The sequence below is a fragment of the Thamnophis sirtalis genome, unplaced genomic scaffold (genome assembly GCF_051295495.1).
Source record: "Thamnophis sirtalis isolate CommonGarterSnake01/CBP01778 unplaced genomic scaffold, rThaSir2_p1.2 scaffold_2, whole genome shotgun sequence".
Taxonomy (NCBI): Eukaryota; Metazoa; Chordata; class Lepidosauria; order Squamata; family Natricidae; genus Thamnophis; species Thamnophis sirtalis.
Window position 1 is genome coordinate 149516278 of NW_028261382.1, and position 21595 is coordinate 149537872.

The 21595-nt window shown below is 37.7% G+C and overlaps 1 protein-coding gene across 8 annotated transcripts in view; it reads left to right on the forward strand.

The window, feature by feature from the left end:
- Positions 1-21595, forward strand: part of OSBPL1A (oxysterol binding protein like 1A) — a 71323-nt gene that overhangs the window by 24524 nt on the left and 25204 nt on the right. For 4 of the 8 annotated variants that reach the window (XM_087707164.1, XM_014072541.2, XM_014072549.2 and 1 more), the window contains 4 exons: positions 3953-4034; positions 4511-4617; positions 16975-17137; positions 21016-21172. In XM_087707164.1, coding sequence (XP_087563290.1) covers positions 3953-4034; positions 4511-4617; positions 16975-17137; positions 21016-21172 — 509 coding nt within the window. Of the gene's footprint in view, positions 1-3952; positions 4035-4510; positions 4618-9261; positions 9814-10627; positions 10697-13567; positions 14257-16079; positions 16188-16974; positions 17138-21015; positions 21173-21595 lie in introns of those variants that run through there. The other 4 variants (XM_087707167.1, XM_087707168.1, XM_087707165.1 and 1 more) reach the window with 4 other exon arrangements.

Below are 21595 nucleotides of genomic sequence, written 5' to 3' on the forward strand. Positions count from 1 at the left end.
ATATTGCTACACTGAAACAGTTTTGTGAAAAGGAGTGTTCCAAAATTACTCCAGATCATTGTGCAGGTCTGATCTGCAACTACAAGAAACGTTTGGTTGAGGTTATTGCTGCCAAAGGAGGGTCAACCAGTTATTAAGTCCAAGGGTTCACATACTTTTTCCTCCTGCACTGTGAATGTTTACATGTTATGTGCAATTAAACCATGGCAACATCTAATGTTTGTGTAGTATTATTTTCAGCAGACTGTGTTTTTTCTATTGTTGTGACTTAGATGAAGTTCAGAGCACATTTTATGACCAATTCATGCAAAACTCCACATAATCCCAAGGGGTTCACATACTTTTTCTTGCAACTGTAATTAGAACTGGGAAGTCCAGCACAAAGTACCATGGTCATAAAACACAACATACGTGACCACTCCAATTTATAACAGCAGTTCCTGCAACTCAAGTTGTGGTCACTAAGCAAATCGCATATGGTCATTAAGTTCAGTGTCATGTGATCTTCCTTTGCAACCTCCTGCCAGCTTCTCCATTGGCTTTGCTGGTTGGAAGTCAGCAGGAAAGATTGCAAATGGGAGTCAAGTGTCCACAGGACACTGCAACTGTTGCAACTGTGAGGTACTTGCCAAGGGCTGAATCACAACCACATAACTGCAGGAGACACTGTGATTTATTGTAAAAATAATAGAAGGTGGGAAATAAATAATTCTGGCATTCAATGGAAAAGAAGACGAGGATACTCTAGATTAGTTATTTTGTTTTGTTTTGCTGTTGCTACTTCTGGCCAGAAGAGGGAGCCCATCCCTCCTGCTTAAATCTTGAACCATAATAAAATTGTTCAGTATCATAGTCTCATATGTTAATTAGATTCCATGCCAGTGTCTATCATCAACAGCTCTTTAGCGAATAGCCACTATCTAAGACAGAAATGTGTTCCAGCGTTGCTATTCTGGAAGAAAAAATATTTTACGATCAAAACCAATAGTTTGGTTTTTATTATCCACCTCTAATATTTTCTAGACTTTAAGAATTGTTCTTATATTAATATACATCGGCTTTAAAAAAATCAAATAACAAAACTGATGAATTACTTATGAATCATTGTATCTGTATCTCTCCTTGGGTTCCCATAGAACTCTTTCTTTCATAATTCCTGAATGCCAGCTTTGTCCATGAATTGAATCAGCTCAGAATAAGTGTGTCCTTTTTCTTAAATGGGACGAAGTATGTTGTTACTGTACACCTAAGAGCAGCAACCTTCAGGGGGGAAAAGAGCATATGTTTTTTCTCTCATTGCATAGAGAAGGTTGAGGTCATTTGTTTGGAAGTTTGGAAAACAGAGACAGTCCTTGACTCCTCAGCCATGATTTCTAATTCTGCCAAGCAGTGCAGGCATGTTTGGTTGGGTGGAACCAGGAAAGCGGCTGCATATGCTGAGCTTGTAGTACTCCTAGCAATAAAATAGAACACAAGGTTGTGTGTATTATCCATTCTTTACTAATAAGTATTCAATCAAAGAAGGGACTGACTTTTTAATGTAAATACTTAGAGGAGGGGTGTCAAACTGGCAGGCTGGATGCGTCACGTGCAGGCCACTCCTACCCCAGCTCCGTGAAGGGGGAAAAGTCACAAAACGACACGTGACAGCAACATGACACCACGAGTTTGACACCCATGTACTAGAGCAGTGATGACTAACCTTTTTGTCATCACGTGCTGAAAGTGCCCCGTTTTGGGCCCAGTACGCCTTCCTGCAGCATAATGGGACCAAAAACAGGTCGAGGGGGCACCCCTGTGCTCCCCCTGCCCCCCCCCCCACACACATGCACACATCATCCCGCTCCTCCATGCATGCACACGCGTCTCCCGCATGCATTCTGCCCCATGCATGTAGCAGAAAATCAGCTGGCCGGTGGGGGGCATGCGCACATGGGCGGTGGAGCTGAGCTGAGGTGACGGCTTCCGTGCCTGCAGAGAGGTCTCAGCGTGTCACCTGTCACACAAGTGCCATAGGTTGGGCATCAAAGTACTAGAGCTTTTGGAATGGGACAACTATAACTAACCATCATCATCTGAATATAGTTTTGATAGTGACATGGTATGGCAGTCATGTCACCGTAAGATAACTGTTGCAGGGTGGATTTGATTTAAATCGTCGCTTTAAATCATGACTTAAATCACTAGTAAAAAGGCTTGATTTAAAGCAAGTCAACTTAAATCATAATTTTTAAAGAGCAGCTATCATTTCTGTCCCGCAGTGGCTCCTCCTCTAAGCCGCTAGATAGACTTTTACTCCAAAAGCGTTTTATTAAAATAAATATGATAAACATAAAAAAACCTGATTTAAATAAAAAAAATTGGATTTAAATTTTAAACATCTTTTTTTGGGGAATTTTTTTTTAAAATCGATTTTCATCCACCCTGAACTGTTGTATTTCTGTGAAATTACAGTTGGTCCTCAATTTACACTACAATTGAGCCATGAAATTACAGTATAAATCATACCATTTGTTAAGCATGTCATCATTGACCAGATTTCATGACATTTTTATGGCGATCATTAAGCAAGTCACCATGGCCATTAAGCAAATCCTTAGACATTAAACAAAGCCATGGTTGTTAAATGAACACATTGTCTGCAATGGGTGGCTTTTTTTGTAGGAAACTGGAAGTAAACAGTTATTTTAGGCAAAAAAAAAACTTTGCAAACTGTGATTGTTTGATTGTGGGACACTGAAAACGTCTATAAAAGCAGGCCGACTGCCAAGTACCCAAAATAGAACCATGTGACCCAACATAAGGGGCCCTGCCATTGGAACTTCAAATCCAGATTATAAGTAACAATTTTTGGCTCTGTTTTAACTTCAAATGGGTTGCTAAGTGATTGGTTGTAAGTTGAGGACTATCTGTAGTAGACATTTTTTAATGAATAATGATACTTTGTTCCACGGGTGGGTTCCTGCCAGTTCTAACCTCTTTTATAGAAGAGGTTCCACAAATCTACAGTGCCGTTTAGAACCGGTTTCAGTTTTTTTTCTCTAAAGGGTTAGGGGTGCAAGTGTTTTGTAACTTGACAGCTTTAAGACTTGCATGCTTCAAATGCCAGAGTTTCTGAGGCAACATTTTGGTTGCTAAGCAAGAGCATTGTTAAGTGAGTTTCATCACACTTTACAAGTTGGCCATGCCCACCCAGTCACATAGCCGGCAAGCCACTCCCACAAAGCAGGCCACACCTACAGAAGAGGTTCTAAAAAAATTTGAAACCCACCACTGCTTTGTTCAGAAATTAAGAGCCTGTATAATTTTTACTCCCTGAAAAGAATGTTTCCCATATCACTTTACTGCCATCCAGTGATCATCTGGAATCATGCAATTCCAATATTGTATCTCTAAAATGAGTAGAAGAAATTGTAACCTAATTTGGGCACTATATTAGTCAGTTCCCTAAACATGTGAATTGCAGCATGATGTCATTTCACTGTTACTGTTTCTAGAGACATACATACATACATTCAATGCAGACATCAGCAGCAGGAAGCTTTCATACATACAGATTTATGTGCAAAAGCTTTCCCCTCAACTTTCAAAAGTTTCCAAGATGCCATCAACCTATGGATGAGGTCAGCAGATAATACAGTGTCTAAACAAGGTTATTGGAAATCAATGATCAATATTCTGATTCTTCAAGGTGATTATAGCAAATATTAAAAATACCCTAGAATATAATTCAGGTTTGAAGCATGAGAAAAGAATAATCCCTAAATGCTATTGGCTGATTAATTAAAAGTCTTCAATGTGCTTCCTGGTTTGGCAGAAATTTAATACAATGTATGCATCTTGAGTAGCGTCCTCTGCTTCTGGAACTGTCCTCCCACCTCATTCATTATTTATTATGATTATGTGAAGCTTTCATATATAATATGTTAAGTGTTTTTTCTTCTCTCTCCAGATTGCACATTCATGCCATCAACGACTAGATAAAGAAATATCCAGCTTCCAATCTATGATTACTCCAACTGATAATCCCCAAGGTAACTTTTGTAATCAATAAGCAACTGCACAGATTATCTGAAAAATATTTAAATCCAGTTGGCAACCTTGTTTGTTGATACACATAAGTCACTACTGTTCTGCCTGCCAAACGTCTCCTTTCTCAAGTATATTCTGTATAATTCTCAGAGTGGGACAGTAGAGTACATTGCTAGCTTCTGCCTCTATAAAATGTCTAAGCAGTGGTGCAATTCAGCCAGTTCTATCCGGTTTGGGTGAACCGGTAGCAGTGGAGGCAGGAGGCTCCGCCTGGACGTCATCATGTCCTGTTTTTGATGCTCTGCGCATGCACAGAAGGTCCTGCGCATGCATGGAGGTGGCGCGTGTGCTCACATTTGCGAACTGGTAGCGAAGGTAAGTTGATTTCACCCCTGTGTCTAAGTAGTATTTTATATTGAATAGAAGTGCAACAGCCTTTTGAAAACATAATATAATACCTATGCGTCTTTTTTTTTAGGACTACCTACTTTGTTTCTCAAGAGAGCGGAAGAAATCTCTAAAACAGCAAGAGAAACTTGTGAAGCCTTAAGTAACTGTATCAAACTCTTCACTAGACAAGAAGGGGTATGCCATACTTTTAAAAATGGGTCAGAACAGTCACAATTATCTATAAACCAAGAATAGGAGCATTATTTACACAAGTTCTTTTTCTTTCAGTCCAGCTCTGCACTCTGGTAGCTTATTTCTTAGTGTTATGTTTTTAAATAACGGACTATAAGAATTTAAGTTTGTCCAACTGTGACCTCCTGCTGTTTTGAACCGATTATTAGCCATTTAGATAATGGGACTGTAGATTAAAACATATGGGGAGCATTAAATAGAGACTCTTCAAGATCATAGCTGGGGAAACTTTCCCAAATGTTTGGAAACCTAGCAGAGCAGTTTTGTAATAATAACAACTCATTGATAAAGGAAAAATGATAAAATTGGAATGGTACGTGGTACATAGTTAGAAATTGAAGATAGGGTTAAGAGCTAACAAGTTTCAGAGCTCGGTGGTCATTTTGGAGCAAATTAATTATGCTGCTCATGATCCTCCACAAAAGCTAACTATGTTAAGCATTTTCTTATAGTGATTCTACAGTTTTAAGTATGTGCTGTGTAAAATAATACCTTTATGTTTGTCTTCAATCTTATTTTATTTCATTGAAAAATTGTGGTTTATAGTGTTAGAGCTATACAAATGTCTTTCTTCATTTTCCACACACCTGGCATAATTTTAACTATGTCTATGATATTTGTTTATTTTCTTACAAATGAAGGCACTTATTTTCTTGTTCTAAATAGTCCGAAATACGCAATTCTTCATAGAAAATTAATAATTCACTGATAATGTTAGTTGATTTTTCTGAGCTTTTCTTGCTCTAGTATATACTTTTTGAGATATAGTGGTAAAATGTACCTAGCCTTATAAATCATAGATTTAGATAAATGTGGTTTTTTTTAATAAAAAAAGCTTAGTTTTAGTGGATATGGTTTGATTTTAAGATAATAACTGAATTAATCAGCATGTAATAGATGCATGTTCAGCTTTGATTTTATTTGAATAATTAGAATGTGGAAATGAGAAAGCTTGCATTCACTGCAAATTGCACTCTTGACCACATTACAGTGCAGTTTTATACAGTGAACTCATTGTGTGTCCAGAAAAGCTGGAGTAGGGAAAATATGAATGTATGTCCTGTTAAAAGCAAATTAGGGGAATGTTTGTATGTGATGAGTCACAATAATTTATACATATTTGTAAATAAATAACAATATATAGTTGCCCATTTTAAATACATTATTCTGGGCAGCAAACAATTCATAGAAAATCAGGATTCAATCCTCTATAACCTATTGAAATAATACAATACAAAAAGAAAAACAAAACCAGAAAACCGACTTGCTGGTCCTAATGCCTAGGAGAAAAACAAGTTTAACAGCCTTTGAGAGGCCAAGAAGGTTGAGATCATCTAAATTTCAAGACAGAGGCTGTTCCATAGCTCAGGCAGCACAGAGAAAGCACAGTACATGCTGTATAAATATGTATGGTAAGTCTACAGTATAAATCATGTGTCATCAAACTGCAGCAAGCATATTTTTGGTTAGGTATTATGCATATACTTCCAAGGCTTGAATCTGCTGTTGGAAATAAATGTTAAGACTGTATACTAATGAAGTCTTTGTTTAGATTATGTCAAGGCTGTATGGTTAAGAGGTGGGGAAAATAGGTTCTGAAGAGTTGCTGAAGGCAAATGAAAATGAAAGCAGAATGTATGGGGAACAGAATGTAGGTATGCTACTGCCAGTGGAGTTGGAAGTTAATTACTGGACCAAAGGGGAGTAATTATACTATCATTTCCTAAAGTCTGCTGTTTAAGACTGTGGGGATGATATATCTCCCAGCGTGCAGTTTATTTTCTTTTTGTTTTATTTGTGGATTCACAAATGAGTGAAGTCAGTTATGCTGTGCCTCCACAGTAAAATAAGATCAATAGTGTAAATGTAATCTAATGCTTATGTAGGTTTCTCCTACTCTTCTACACTGTCCTGCCTCACTATTCTTGTCATCTTGAGCCATTTGCTAGTGTCATTTTTTTAATCTTGAATTCCTGGTGATATATTGGATCCTTGTTTTGCATTAGTCTTGCCATTCTTAGTCTGATCACGTCAGGGGTATCTGCCTTTAACCGCAACTGGTCTTCCATGAAAATATCCATGTGTTAAAATTGTGGTGCCTTTGGTTTTCTACTACCATTAAGGTGAAAAAGATTGGCCAAATTCTCATTTCATATTTCTGTGTAATATATTCATAGGATTGCATATGCTAAAAGACTAAATATAGATGTGGTTAACATGCATTTTAAAATGTGTAATTAAGCCAGTTCTTGCTATTCATACTCATTAATGTATAAATTGGATATACCTGGGCACTTTTCCTTGATGCTTTTCCGTAGCATAGCCCTTATTGTTGACCTTGACTTGATGTTAGTGTCTTTTTTAAAAAAAGAAAATGCTAGATAAGATTTTATCTCAGAAAATGAATTTTAAAAATACTAGAGAAAAAAACAGCAAGCAACAAAAATAGTGAGTTTTGTAACCTATTACAATTCAAACTCATTCAATATGGAGTAAATTCATTGAATTTAATGGAATTGTCTTGATGAAACATTTAAGATTGTGCCAAACTAAGTTTTGTCTCATTATGCCTGTTTTCCTAAGCAATCTAAGTATTTGTTTGAGGGCTGAGCAACTCCTAAATCCAACAGGGGAGAGTAAATATTTTTTCAAGCAGGACCATTATTCACGTGGTCTGGTATGTAATCCAATGAATCAATCAGGGAACGTGTGTCAATTATTATGTGCAATCCCCAATACAAAATGTGTGTGTGTGTGTGTGTGTGTGTGTGTGTGTTCCGTGACAATTGCAGACAATTGTTAACAATTGTTAACGGCCAGCAGCATTTTCAGCTTCTGACACCTAAAATACTAGAACTAATTAAGAACTTTTAAAACTGAAAAACCTACTAATCATGTATATAGATATTTGTTGTTGATAAGTTAATTTGAAATGCAAAACTTAAAAAGATAAATGGAATAAAGAATTACAGGTAGTCCTCCACTTGTAGCTACAATTGGGACTGAAATGTTGGGTTTGAACAAAGCGGTCGTTAAGTGGATGGAGTCCACATCTCCCAATTACAATAGTTAATGAACAGAGTGAAACATCTGTCTGCCTAAAGAGGGCAGGCAGCTTGCCTCCATGCTCAGAAGGGGACTCCTGTAGTGGGATGCAGTGCTTGAATGTTTAGGATCCCCATTTCATTTATCCAGCTCAATGCAGGAGTTCCCCTCTCCTCTCCATGCATAGAAGTGAACTCTTCCACCAGGCTGGAGTAATGAAGCTTGGATCTTCACAATCCCTGCTTTGTTTTTCCAGCCCATGCAGGATTTCCTCTCCCCTCCCTGTGGGGAAGAGAACTCTTGCACTGGGCTGGAAAAATGAAGCTCAGATCTTCAGGATTCTGGCTTCATTTCTCCAGCCCAGCACAGGAGTTGTCTACACCACTCACACCATCTCACATGCATACAAGGGAATTCCTTCAGTGGGTTAGAGAAATGAAGCTTGGCTTTTTAGGATGCTTGCTTCATTTCGGTACCCCAGCAGAGGAATTCACTTCTGCACATAACCCATTTACTTTTTGGAGCAGCTGGCAGAGAAGATTGTAAATGATGATCAGATGATCGCAGGGAATTTGGCAACAGGTGTGCAGTTTGCTGTGTGTGTGTTATCTATCGGTAGTCCTTGACTTACAACAGTTCATTTAATGACCATTCAAAGTTACAACAGCACTGGAAAAAATGCCTTATGACTGTTTTTCACACATACAACTTAAATGTTGCCAAACATGTGAATTTAAATGTTCACATGTTTGGCAACTTCATATGTCCCAGAGTCACGTGATCAGTTTTTGTGGCCTTCTGACAAGGAAAGTCAAATGGGGAAGCCAGATTCACTTAACAACTGCAGTAATTCACTTAACTACTGTGGCAAGGTTGTAAAGGGAGGCAAAATTCACAACACGTTTCACTTAGCAACATAATTTTGGCATCAATTGTGGTTATAACTTAAGGACTATCTGTATATTCTGTGTGTGTGTGTGTGTGTGTAAAATCTCCCATATATGTATCCACACACATTCTTGTAAAATTATCTTTAAAAGATATACTTTTAAAAGCAATAAATATTTTATTTTAAAAAATTCCTAGCTGGGGAACTCCGGGAGTTGAAGTCCATGCATTTTAAGGTTGCCAGAGTTGGGAAACATCATATACCTGTATTGTGGTTTTGCTAGAGTTCCATAATATGGTGCTGAAGTGGCCAGCTCTTAACCTTCAAATAACCTATTTATTAAACTATTATGACATCGTTCACCAGGTGACTGATCCTCTATGATCATATTCAGAAGAAAGTTGTTGCAGCCGGCTTACTGTCCACTGCAAAGCAATAGGGAGAAGAACTGTGGTGCTTCCAAGCAAAAATTACTTCGGGTCCCTTTAAAACGGGAGACCTGGGAAATTCTTCAGAACGCAGGTGCTTCCAGGCGGTTTGCTATGTCTGTATATTACATCCTTTAGGACCCGGCAGAAATATCTCTGTCCGAACTGGATGACCGAGTGACGAGGCCATCCAGCTTCTTCTGATGTATCCGACCGTTGTTTCTTGTCCTTGGGGAGTTAAGTTCTTTTAAGAGCGTCGCGCTCCGGCTCGCGCCTGCCAACTTTCCCGAGGAGCAGGGACCGCCTGGCAGCGCGCAAGCAGCAATTGCCTTGGCGGTGCCGGCTCCGGGCTTTATACCGGCTGCGTGGTGCAATTGCAGGCATCCTAATGAAGCCGGAACGGCGCCGGCTTACATCACCGTCCTTCCTCGCTTAAGGGCAAACAGCGCGCGTCCGGACCCTGCTTCAGCCTTCTGCGCCCCCTCCCCCTCCGGCTTCCTGCCGCTCCACAGCGGCGGATCCGTAGCGGACTCGCTCCTGGGGAAACCGGCCTGGCTTGCTCTCGCGATACACCCTGCAGAGGTGTCGGTCCGGGAGCAGCGGCAGGGCTCGGCCGGAGAGGAGAAGCGAAGCGAGAGAAAGGGAGGCGAGCAGCGAAGGAGCAACCCCCGCCGGGCTGCTGCGCGCAGGGTCAGCAAATGTCCTGACGAAGTTGGAGGAGCGAATACTGGCCCGGACGGTGTTGTGACGTGATTAGTTGCGTGCTGGGGAAGGACGGTAAGGCAGCCTTGGCGTCGGGTGCGAGTCTCTCTGCTACTTTGCGGTAGTAGCGGAGTAGCTGTTTTTAAGGAAGACGGGGTGTGTGGGGGACACGAAACGATAGAGTTGGGGACTAACCTAATTCGGAGGCCTAAGACGAGACATGTTTATTTGGAAAAGTTCTGTTCAAGTCTTCCTCTCCTGGAAGGTCGTGTTAAAATTGAGCGGCTAAATTTCTTTTATTGATTTTTTTTCTTTCTTTCATACAGCTGCTTGGAAGTTAATAGCTGCCTTCTTGGATTTCCTTTGACATTGACATTCCTCTTTTCTCTGCATTGGAGTGATTATAGTTTTAAAAAAAACAAACCTCTGACTTAGTTTCCCTAAATATAGTCTTAACAGCTAGAATGTGCTATTATAAAACCAAGTAATTAGCTGCAAATAAAGCTTCAGAATTGTAACAAAGAGGTACTAAGGGTGCTGGCTGCCTCATGATATGCGGTGTTGGTAACATATTCATCATCTCTCTTCAAGTAGAACTGGAAGTTGTTTTTAAAAGACAAACTGCAATACAGGCACTGATCGTTTGGTCATATCACTGTAGGAATATCTTGATAGTGATAAATAGGCTGTCCGGTGTATTGGGGCTGTAGAATTGAGCTATATTAATTAGTTTTTGAAACCTGTACATGTCAACCTTAAAATTGTATATAGATGCAATCACCCCAGAAATTGAGTTTATCAATGGGGTTTTTTTAATTTTAAAAAAGTCTGAAACAGGTACTGAAATTAAAACTAGAAATCTGACAGTTTCATTTCATTCTAATTATAGCAGAAAAATCAAGTAACAAGCCTGTGTCCCCTCAAAAGCATTTTTCTGTAATTTCAGGGTCTTGGAAAGGTAAATGTATTTAGAATTATAATCCTAATCTTTATAATTTCTGTTTATTAAGAGTTTTCCATAGAAATAATATTTTCTCAGATTGGATAATTGAAACAAAGGATTAGAGATACTGACACCTTTACTTGTTAAAAACCTACTGCTTAATCTAATCTACTCTAGTTTTCTTTAACTACTTATCAGCAAAATTTTGGTTTAGCTTCTCTTTCCACTTGCTGCATTGATTTTCACCTTTAACTTCCTGCTCTCCATGTTATAATAGTTCTTGGTAATAGATTTATTTTTGGGAGGTACTAATTGGGCAAAAGGCAAGGGATTGATTGGAGATGTTTTTATTCAAGTCTCTCCAGTTCTGTTCTGATAGTGTATTCTTGCCACTAAAAAAAAAAAGTGTGGCACACAACTTGTGCTGCTTCCATCCATACAGTTTCCTTTCCATTGTTTTGGGGTGCTCTGCCACCTCTACAAATGTTTTGTTTTATTTTGTGCTTTAGATAACAGATGCTTCTCTCAATTATCTTGAAACAGTTATGAGATAATATATTTATTGATGATAATTTAGCAGTTGAGTAAGACCTCCAGATTCTCAATTAGTATGCTAACATTCATGAATCATATGGCCAATTCACATGTAGTGCATGTGTAACTGCAGATTTGACTGTTACAGACATGTTGATTAATGTTGGCCTTCAAGTAATATAGTATGTTCTTTGTTTGTTTCTTGTAGACCTGATGTCTTATAGCAATTTCTTTGACAAAGATTGTCTTACATAAATACTACTTATTGTTACACTACTAATGACAGCATGCCTTTCTTTACATTATGTGGAATGGTATAAATAAATATACAAGAGAAAGGGAAGGCAGTCGCATAGGAATCACACCTTGTCCCATTCCGTCAATAAACCTCATATACCAGGCTACTTCATCCAAGCTGCAGATATCCAGATGACCAGCAGAGGGATATACTAAATATTTACTTCTAATTGGTGGTTATCCAGACTTTTGCAGCCCAAATGGGGTATACACTTCAGATAGGTGTGAAGATGCCTGAATGGAAAGAATGGACTTTTGAGAAAAGATGCAGGATTGCTGTGCATGTGTGTGACTGTATTCTGGATGGAAGGGTGAGAGGGATACTTGGATGATGAACCAAGAGGTGCAGGTTTTCTACTGTATCAAGAAAAGGCTGGGCATTTAAAGCTCTACTCTTCTTCTTTTTTTAATAGCCACAGTCTGATGAAGGCTAGACATATCTCTTTCACCATTGAAGGAGACATTTGAGAGGTTTTCCCAGATAGATTGATTATTCCCTGGATTATGCACATATGATGGGAAGCCACAGCTGGGAACAAACTCCCACAGTATGTGCCTATATCCCTTTCAGATTGCATTCACCATAAATGCTTGTGCCTCTGAACATAATTTAGTGCTTACCAGAAAATGATCCCAAGACAAAGTGTCTGCTATAAAATTGCTTATGAGGTCATATTGCCTTTGTCATTTAAGCCTCTCAGCACTAACCAATATTATATTTATTCTCGTTACTTCCTTTACAGCTTTTTTATGCTTTGCATTCCAAAATTTGTTTTCAAAATTGTAGGAAGCAAAGGCCAGTTTCTATTTATTTTGTACTAGAAACCAAAAAATCATGAATTCTAGTCTATACTTAGGCGCAGAAGCTGACTGCGTGACTTTGGCCAGTCATTCTCTTTCAGAGAACCTCACAGAGTTATGTTGTAGGGAAAAATAGGTAGTAACGTGCATGCCATCTTGAAATTTAAGAAAATAAAGATGGCATAGAAATATGAATAAGAACACCACAATATGGTAAAAGTGTTTCAGTATACTAATATTGTATCATTAATTCTAAACTTTTTAAAAGAATTAATATAGTCACCTTTTTAGAGTCCTGTTTTTTAGAATAGTTGTTTAGAATATACAAAAAGGTCCCATAAAAGCATTAAAGGTTTAAAAGGGGAGCTCTCAAAAACCTCAGGAAAAAATATTTCAGAGCTATAAAACCAAATGAAGATACCTCAAGCATATTTAATATCCTGGTTTACTGTATTATGTAGGATTATTGATGGCATTTATTGTATTACCTAGCAAACTCTTAACTATGAATGTTGTATGCTTTAAGGATCTTTCTCTGTCAACACTTAGCAAGGATTCTAAAAGATATACGTGCCTAGGAATAACCTCACACTTTTTTTTTCATTTCATTTCTGTCCAATTGTATTTCATTGGCAGCTGTAAAAAGAATTGCATACAAGTTTTGTTTTATCATAAATTTGATACATACAGGTAGGTTTGATCACATATTTGTTGTCTTGTTTAAAATTTTCCTAGAAATAAAAATCAGCTAGTATTGCAGCAGTGGTTAATATTTCAGCTTTGAGTATACAGCTGAATTAATTTTATTCTATTTCAGCTGTTGGCTGAAAAGATGAATAACGCCTTGCTAGTCCCTAAGCTTGTTACTCACATAGTAATCTGCCAAGAAATCCAGCTGTATTCACTGGACTTTGTATTAATTTACTAATAAATCTTTGTTAGTGTAGTCTCCAGAATGAGATTGAAAATCATAACCTGTTTAAAAATCTGTTTTGGAATATTTTAATTTGTTGTGCTTGTCTTGAGCCTATTTCAGATGCCACAATCCTCTACTAGAAAATGATAATTCTGGGACCTAATGCTGTACAACATGTTCGTTTAAAAATTGCTTTGTTTTAATCCCCTATTTCATGCCCAGGATGGATATACAAAACTTCATTATCAAATTACAGGGCACCTGTTCCAGCTTTGATAACTTAAATAAGCAACCGCTTTCCCATGGTCAGACTGCCCTTTTTAGTACTACTACTTGAAACCCTTCATTTAGCAATACAAAAATTAAAAGGTATTCATTTGCAAGATGGATATGTTACATCTTCCGTAGTCTCCAGAATGAGGTTGAAAATTATAATCTGTTTAAAAATCTGTTTTGGAGTATTTAAATTGGTTGTGCTAAATATCTAATACAATATCTAAAGAAAAAAAATCAAGTTTTTTCTTTAAATATTATATTGAATATTTGCCACTGTAGGTTTTTATTTGTCAGAATTTTATTGGATATTTAGTACTGTACGTTCTTATTTTTGGGGATTCATAGGAAATAAAAACATTTACTAGAAAGAAATATGGCCAATTTGGGATCCTATGGAAGTTCTTGGACTTACGCCAGAAACCTTTCTTAACATGGCCATTATGGGAGATGCTCACTAATGTACTAGAAGTTATCCAGGATTCATAATTCTGGTTTGTTACTCTTGCTGGTAATTGTATAATTAATATTTCTTGCACTCTTTAGTGAAATGGAGTGAAAATTGCTACAATTAGTAACTATTTTATGCAGAAATTAGAACCATTTTTGAAGAAAAAAATCAAATGATAGTGTAAGTCTGAATATGAACTTGCTTTACCTTAATCACCTTTTTTCCCCTACAGCAGTGGCTAAAGGATATCATGTTTTCTGCTTAGTGAATCATATATTCAGGTATATGATCATATGGAGAAAAGTAGGTGGATGCTTGCTATATTTAGATCATCATACTGTTGGCCAGAAAATAGACTTATTTCTGCTCAGAGCTTTATAGAATATGTTGACAGTGGCAGCAATTGGAGATTATTAGAATAGTGCAATAGGAAAACAGAACTGTTACTCCAGTGGCTATATCGAAAGGATTATAAAGAGGATTAGCGTATTTTCCGGAGTATAAGACGCACCTTTTTCCTCAAAAAAGAGGCTGAAAATCTGGGCGCGTCTTGTACATTGAATACAGCTTTTTTTTGCCTCCCGAAGTCCCGCCCCCTTCACCAAAATGGCTATGCATACCCTTATGGAGGCTTTCAGAAAGCTCCTGGGGCTGGGGAGGGCAGAAATGAGCAAATAATAGGCAGTTTTTGCCCCCCCCCAGCCCCCAGTAGCACTCTATAAGCCTCCATAAGGCTATGCATGCAAAAAAAATTGACAAAGAAACGGGCCCGTTTTCACAAAAAACAGGCTTTTTAAACTCGTTTTTACCACCACCACCCCGGAGCATTCTGTAAGCCCCCCCAAGGTTATTCATGCCTTTAAAAAAAATGGGCCCATTTTTGTGAGGTTTGCAGAGTGCAAAACCTTTTTTTTTCTTTTGGAAAGCTCTTTAGTTAAAGTGATTGATGAGAATTACACTGATCAAGTGCTGTGCCAGCAGAAACACCTACGGTACCTATCTACTGTATTTCTCTCTATCTCTATTTTTCTCTCTCTATCCCCCTACCTACCTACCTACACACGCTCTCTCTCTTCCTCCCTACTGTATTTTTCTATCTCTATTTCTCTCTCTCTCACTATCCCTTTATCTACCTACCTACCTACCAACCTAACCTCTCTCTCTCTCCCTACCTATCTACTGTATTTCTCTCTCTCTCTCTCTCTCTGTCCCTCTACCTACCTACCTACCTACCCATACACACTCTCTCTCTCCCTACCTACCTACTGTATTTCTATATATCTTTTAATCAAGCTGCTATTCTTTCTGAATTGAAACTAGGATCTGATCTTGTTTACAAGCCTGATTTGAAGTTAGAACTCAAACTGTAATTTATTGGTTTAGATCTGATGGTGAATTGTATGTCAATTAATTTAGAAAATGAAATACACTGCAAATATGGAAGAGGACAAAATTAAAAAAGGAGTATGCAAACACAGTGTTCACTATTCTGCAAATCATAGTTTGGAGAATGTGTGAAGCTGTTATGAAGTCCTAGTTGAATCCTTTCTATGAGCTCAGAGCTGTTGACTTTTGCCATCTTATATAATAGCCTGCAACAGTCTTTTCCAACTCTGAATTCCTTCATCAGCATCAGTTGAGTTTCAACTCCTTTTCATTCTTCCAGTTTCTCATTATGGTTTTCATAATATGATTGGCTACAGGGTCTTTTCTGTGAAGACATTTTAATTTTAAAATAACTGCTTTCCAACTATATGCATTTAGTTGTTAAAATTTAGGCATCAAGCTAGATTCTCCCTATATTTTTCTGAGTCTTTAATGAATAGCTTGGTAGAATGTTATAAAAAATGTTTTGTATAATTAGTTATTTTGAGGCTAATTTATATAAACAAAGGCTTTTGCTTCTTAAGCAAGCCAGGCTTAAAGCTTGTTTAAGTTTTTATCATGAATAAAACTGTTTGAGTTATTAAAATGTTTAGAAACAGTTTAAATCCATACTGGCAAAGAGATGGATCTTGTGGAATTCCAGAAGTAGAAGGAACCACAACAGAAAAGATCCTACATTTGTAAAATGTTATTTTAGGTATGCGGATAAAAGAATTTGAAAATAGGGTTTTCCTACAGGTCACACATACTGGAAGCTTCTAAAGTATCTATGATATGTTAGGCTACCTTTTGACAGTTTTAAAAATCAGTACCAACATTCTGAATAGAGCTTGGAAATTAACTGCCAGGTAATAATGCTCATTTACAATATTAGCATAATATGGTTTGAATCAGTAAGAACTAGACAACTGAATATAGTATGTTCCATGATAATACCATTTATTTGATATTATGATTTATAAAATGACTTTACTATGAAGTGGGAAAGTAGTCATAGCCTTAGTATCCATATTAAATGGCAGGAGATTTTTCCTGTGGATAGTATATTCTAAGTTAGGCCTATTCAGTAGTTTGGCCTATTCTATGAAATTGATCATCAGGTAAAATTGTGACCCAAGTTCAGAGTGATGAAAGGATTATTTAGAATTGAGTTATTCACTCAAGGTCAATAATTGCTTACAATTGTATTTGTAAACTAGAATAATAGTGTGGGTATGCTTGTTTTACAAATTGATAATGTGCAAAATGTTTGCTTTATGAAAGCATTAGATAAATGCTTGTGCAGAGGGAGGCAGAAATTCACTATGGTAGTTCCATGCATTACATAGAGCTCTTAATAACTGTATAATTAAACTCTGCAAATATGTATTACTTTTCATAATGCTTTAAATTTAGTTGTCAATTTTCACCTAGTGAAGTCTTTTTCTTAAACATTTCTATTTTGTAATGTTCTGAAATGATACAGTGTGACAAAATCGTAAAGCAACTGGGTAATATATCTCATTACCCTTTAATCTGCTTTTTAAAAGCTTGTTGACATGGTTTGCTTGTAAAACGAGCCTATTCTTGAAATATCTTTTAGTCTCACATTCCTGGGAGTGATGAAATTTTATTCATATGTGTTTCTACTTATAGGTAAGGCTTCTGAAACTGGAGCATGAGCAAGAGAAAAATAAGATCTTATCTGAAGCTCTAGAAACACTAGCCACTGAACACCATGAATTAGAGCAATCGCTAGTCAAAGGGTCACCTCCCGTTAGCATCCTTAGTGAGGAACAGTTCTATGATGCTATATCTGGTAAGTGTGTCAAAATATATTGCACCAATGTATTTATGATTGGTAGACATATATAGATGTTAATAATGGATACACGCAAATATCTGTAATCCTCATTCAATTTATTGAATGCAGATTAAGAGCTTAATGAAAAAGAAATTTAGGAGTGAGATTATGGTAAATACCCGCTCAGGCACCAAATTAAGAAATGGCGCTGAAATTATGAAAACAGGTTACAACATGTTGCACATAGTTATTAGATTATATTACTAAAATATATCAGTTTAACTCTAATAGAATCATTATCAGATTCAAATGTTGCTCTTGCTATTGCTCTATTCCCATTATGGCAAACCTAAAGTATCTGTCCAAAATGGCACACAGAGTCATGTCACCTGGCATGTGCGGCATCACCCGTTCCTCTTCCGGGTTTCTGGCAAGCATGCACGAGTGACGATCAGCTGGCCTTTCTGCGTGCGGCAGTGCCAGAAACTGGAAGAGCTGGTGTTCCATTTTCCAGTGTGAGCATGCACACCAGCCAACTGATGGTCATGCATGCCAGTAACAGGAAGACTACCTGGCCAGTGTGCAGGCACGCACCGGAAACCAGAAGTTCATTTTCTGGCATGCACATGCCCCCTAGGCAACTTCTCCTCCGAGTTGCGGCCCTGATGAGTGCGCTGAAAAGATTCGCCATCACTGATCTATGCTGTCAGGAAAATCCAAATATCTTGCCTCTTCAGACAGGTGTATTTTGGCTTATTCTTTGCTTATCATCATTTTGGTGGCTATTTAGGATGTCGATTTAGGCACCATTTTGTGCTATGGGGGAAAAAACTGTATTTGGAAACAAGAAATGAAAACACTGATTATGTGAACCTTCATGTATTTTTGAATGAAAGAAGCTGATTTTCTAGTTAGATTTGAAAGAAATGTTTTTAGATTTAACATGCTAAGAGTTTGTTAAAATATGTTTGAAAGAATACTTTACAGTAATTCACACTTCAAAACCAAACACATGGCAATGTGAAATAGTCTCGACCAATATGAAACCTAGACAACCTTGATATATTCCCATAGAGATTTCCAGAAAACTATTTTTAAGCTGTGGCTTTGTAATGTAACATAAGGGAGAGCATTGTTAAATAGATGAGTGAAGAACAGTTTCGCTAACTATATTTAATTAAATAAACATCCATTCCATATAGTTTATAGCTGGTCCAAATAACTGATTTGATAAGTGTAGTTGAGTGGTCCTTGGTGGTTTGTAAGCTTGCATGCTTTCATGCAGATGTTTCATTACCCATACTTGGTAACATCATTATTGCTACCGGTAGTAAGGGAGTGCTGTTTGCTGTCAATTTACATTCTAGTGGCTTGCCTGTCAGTATTGGTGGGGGTGGTCTTAGCAATTCTTTGATTTGGCTGTTTGCTTCTTTGGCAGTTTCTTGATTGGAGCATTTTTACTTGATTGTTGGTCTGATGTTAACCTTGGAGTTAATCTATGCTGATCTGGGTGCTGATGGCTTATGGAGAGATGCTTGGGTCTTTTTGTTCTCTTTTGGGCTGGTTGACTGTCTCTTTTGCATAGTCTAGAGATGTTGTTAATGTCTATGTATCTATTGATGGCTGATTTGTCAGAGATTTTGGCATTTTTGGACTTGGCTTGGTCTAGAATAGTCACATTTTCCCAATTGAAACTATGGTTAAATCTGTCTATATGTTGTGAAATTAAATAATTTTCATCATGTCTTCTGACTGCTATTTGGTGTTTGTGAACGCTTTCTGCAAGTCTTCTGCCTGTTTGTCCTACATAGCGGTTGTTGCAGTCCTTACACTGTATGTTGTAGATACAACAACCATAACCATAAAAGGGATATGGTTAATACAAATGGCTGCCACAGTAACTTGTAACCCTAATTAAGGGCAGCAATTAAGAAGGGAGCAGCCAAGAAAGAGAACAAACACTGCCCTTAGACCACTTTGTGTTGCTTTAGCATGACCAAAAAATGTAGTATATTGAACATGGCATTCAATCTTCTCTAGAGGAATCTGTAAAAATGTTGTCAATATGTTAATGGTATTATAAATAAGAAAGATTTAGAAGTACTATTAATTACCAGCTGAACATGAGGAAGGAGCAGGAGGCAGAATTAGAAAGGCCAACGCAATGCATTAAAGCTTGAGTTTGAGTTTAATTTTATTTATAGGCCGCCCAATCCCGGAGGACTCCGGGCAGCTTACAAAGAGGGGAAAAAGAAAAGCAATAAAGAAAATAAGAATAAAAATAGACACATTAAAAACAACACAGATACATTCGTTTCAGTCGGGGGGGCTGGACCTCAACAATGAGGTCAACAGCCCCAGGCCTGCCGGAATAGCCAGGTCTTGACAGCTTTTCTGAAAGCCATGAGAGTGGGTAAGGTCCGGATTTCTGGGGGTAGTTCGTTCCAAAGAGTCGGAGCATCTCTCATAGAAGGCTCTCCTCCGAGGAGCCGCCAGCCAACATTGTCTGGCTGACGGCATCTGAAGGAGGCCCACCCTGTGGGATCTTACCGGCTGTTGGGAGGAGTGTGGCAGTAGGCGGTCTCGCAGGTATGTTGGCCCTAAGCCATGTAGGGCTTTAAAGGTAATAACCAACACCTTGAATTGCGTCCGGAAACCAATAGGTAGCCAGTGCAGCTCGCGGAGGATAGGTGTAACATATCGCTCGCGCGGCTGCATTCTGGACTAGTTGCAGTCTCCGAACACTTCTCAAGGGTAGCCCCATGTAGAGCGCAAAAGAAACATTGTACCCAATTCTTGGTAGGCACAGTTCTGTGTAAAATTTTAGGATGCTTTGGTCAAATTATGGATTTCAATAGTTCTCTAAGAGAAGTTGACACAGTTGCAACATGGTGCAAAATTAAAGATAGCATGTTTTCTGCAGCATACCTAACTACGTATGTGTAATGTTTGCAGATACAATGAATCTGGCAAGTGCAAATTTTCAGCACCCTTTCAGTGATTTCCCTTAATGTAAATAACCAACCACTTCCAAATATTTTCTGTGGCCAGCTGAGTTTCTGTTCTTGTTTTTGGAAGTTTTCTTCCTTGGAAAAATGGGAGCTGGATGACTCCCTAAAAGAGATGGTTTTGTAAATTGGCAAAGGACTGGACTTGATCATCTATAAGAACCTGTCCAACTTAAACATTCTATAATTCTCTGATTGAGAAATAAAGAAAAGCCCAGAATGGCCGTCTATTCTTAGATTAGACAACTACCAAGTGCAATTAGACAATGGAATCATTTCTAAAGAAAAGTACAGTAAGAACTTGGTAGGTATTGTCAAACTCAACTTCCACCTTTTGGGAATATTGTAATATGGATTTTAGCATTAATTTGGATCCCTGTGTATGGCAGGGATTGGTCACAATAGCCTAGGTTTAGCCTTTTAATAACCTTAAAAACTGTGTTTCTGCGACATTTATTTATTTATTTATTTATTTATTTATTTTATTTTATTTTATTTTATTAAGCATTTATAGGCCGCCCTTTTCCCTGAGGGGACTCAGGGCGGCTTACAATAATAGGGGAGGGGAGTGCAGGACAAAACACAAAAAGAAAATGTGAATAAAAATAATTAGCAATAAAAGACCCAACATTCATTCAACATTCGGGAGGGGCGAATAACATAACTACTCACCTGCAACCTCAAGAGATAAATCCTTAATGCTGAACAGTTTGCCCATCATATGTTATACAACTTCCAGTCATGATGCTTTGACTGGTCAAATTCTGCCATGCGTATCACGTTGACAGGCTATTAAATTCCTGTGCTGTGTATGAAGATTCTGTTAATTAGTCTGTGAAAGATTAACCCTGAAGCTTAATAAATTGACACTTGTCTATCTTGTAGATTCAGAATCTGAAAAATCATTTACTGGATTTGAAACCGTGACAAGCTTCTCATTGGAAGACAGCGAGAACTCTAGTGACACCATAACAGCTAACATGTCTGAAGAAAAAGCAAATAAAAACCAAGAGACTCTATCAAATGGCATAAAAAAACACAGGTATGGTTTTGCCTAATGTCCTGAGAGGTAGCCTCTATTGCTGTGCTGACAAAAGCTCATCTAATACCTCTAACAGATAATTGGGGATACTGCTGCCTCTTCTCTGGAGAACAGAGAAAAACAAAAATAGCTGCACCTTAACAGGAACACTTTTCTTTTTGATGAATATTGGGGAAAAATTAAATGAAGAATATTATGACGATCATAATGCAAACTAAATAGAGGAATTCTTAACAATGCACGTTTCTAATTCATTTAAATTAGTCTTATTAAAATCAATACTGTCTCTTATTTCTTCATGTTTTTTTAATGTGTCACTGCTGCTTTTCCAGTTACTTGATCTCCTTCATCTGTTTATACCAATTAGAGCTAACTTATAATTTCAATATATGTTTAAAAAAAAAAAACGTTAAGAGCAAAAAA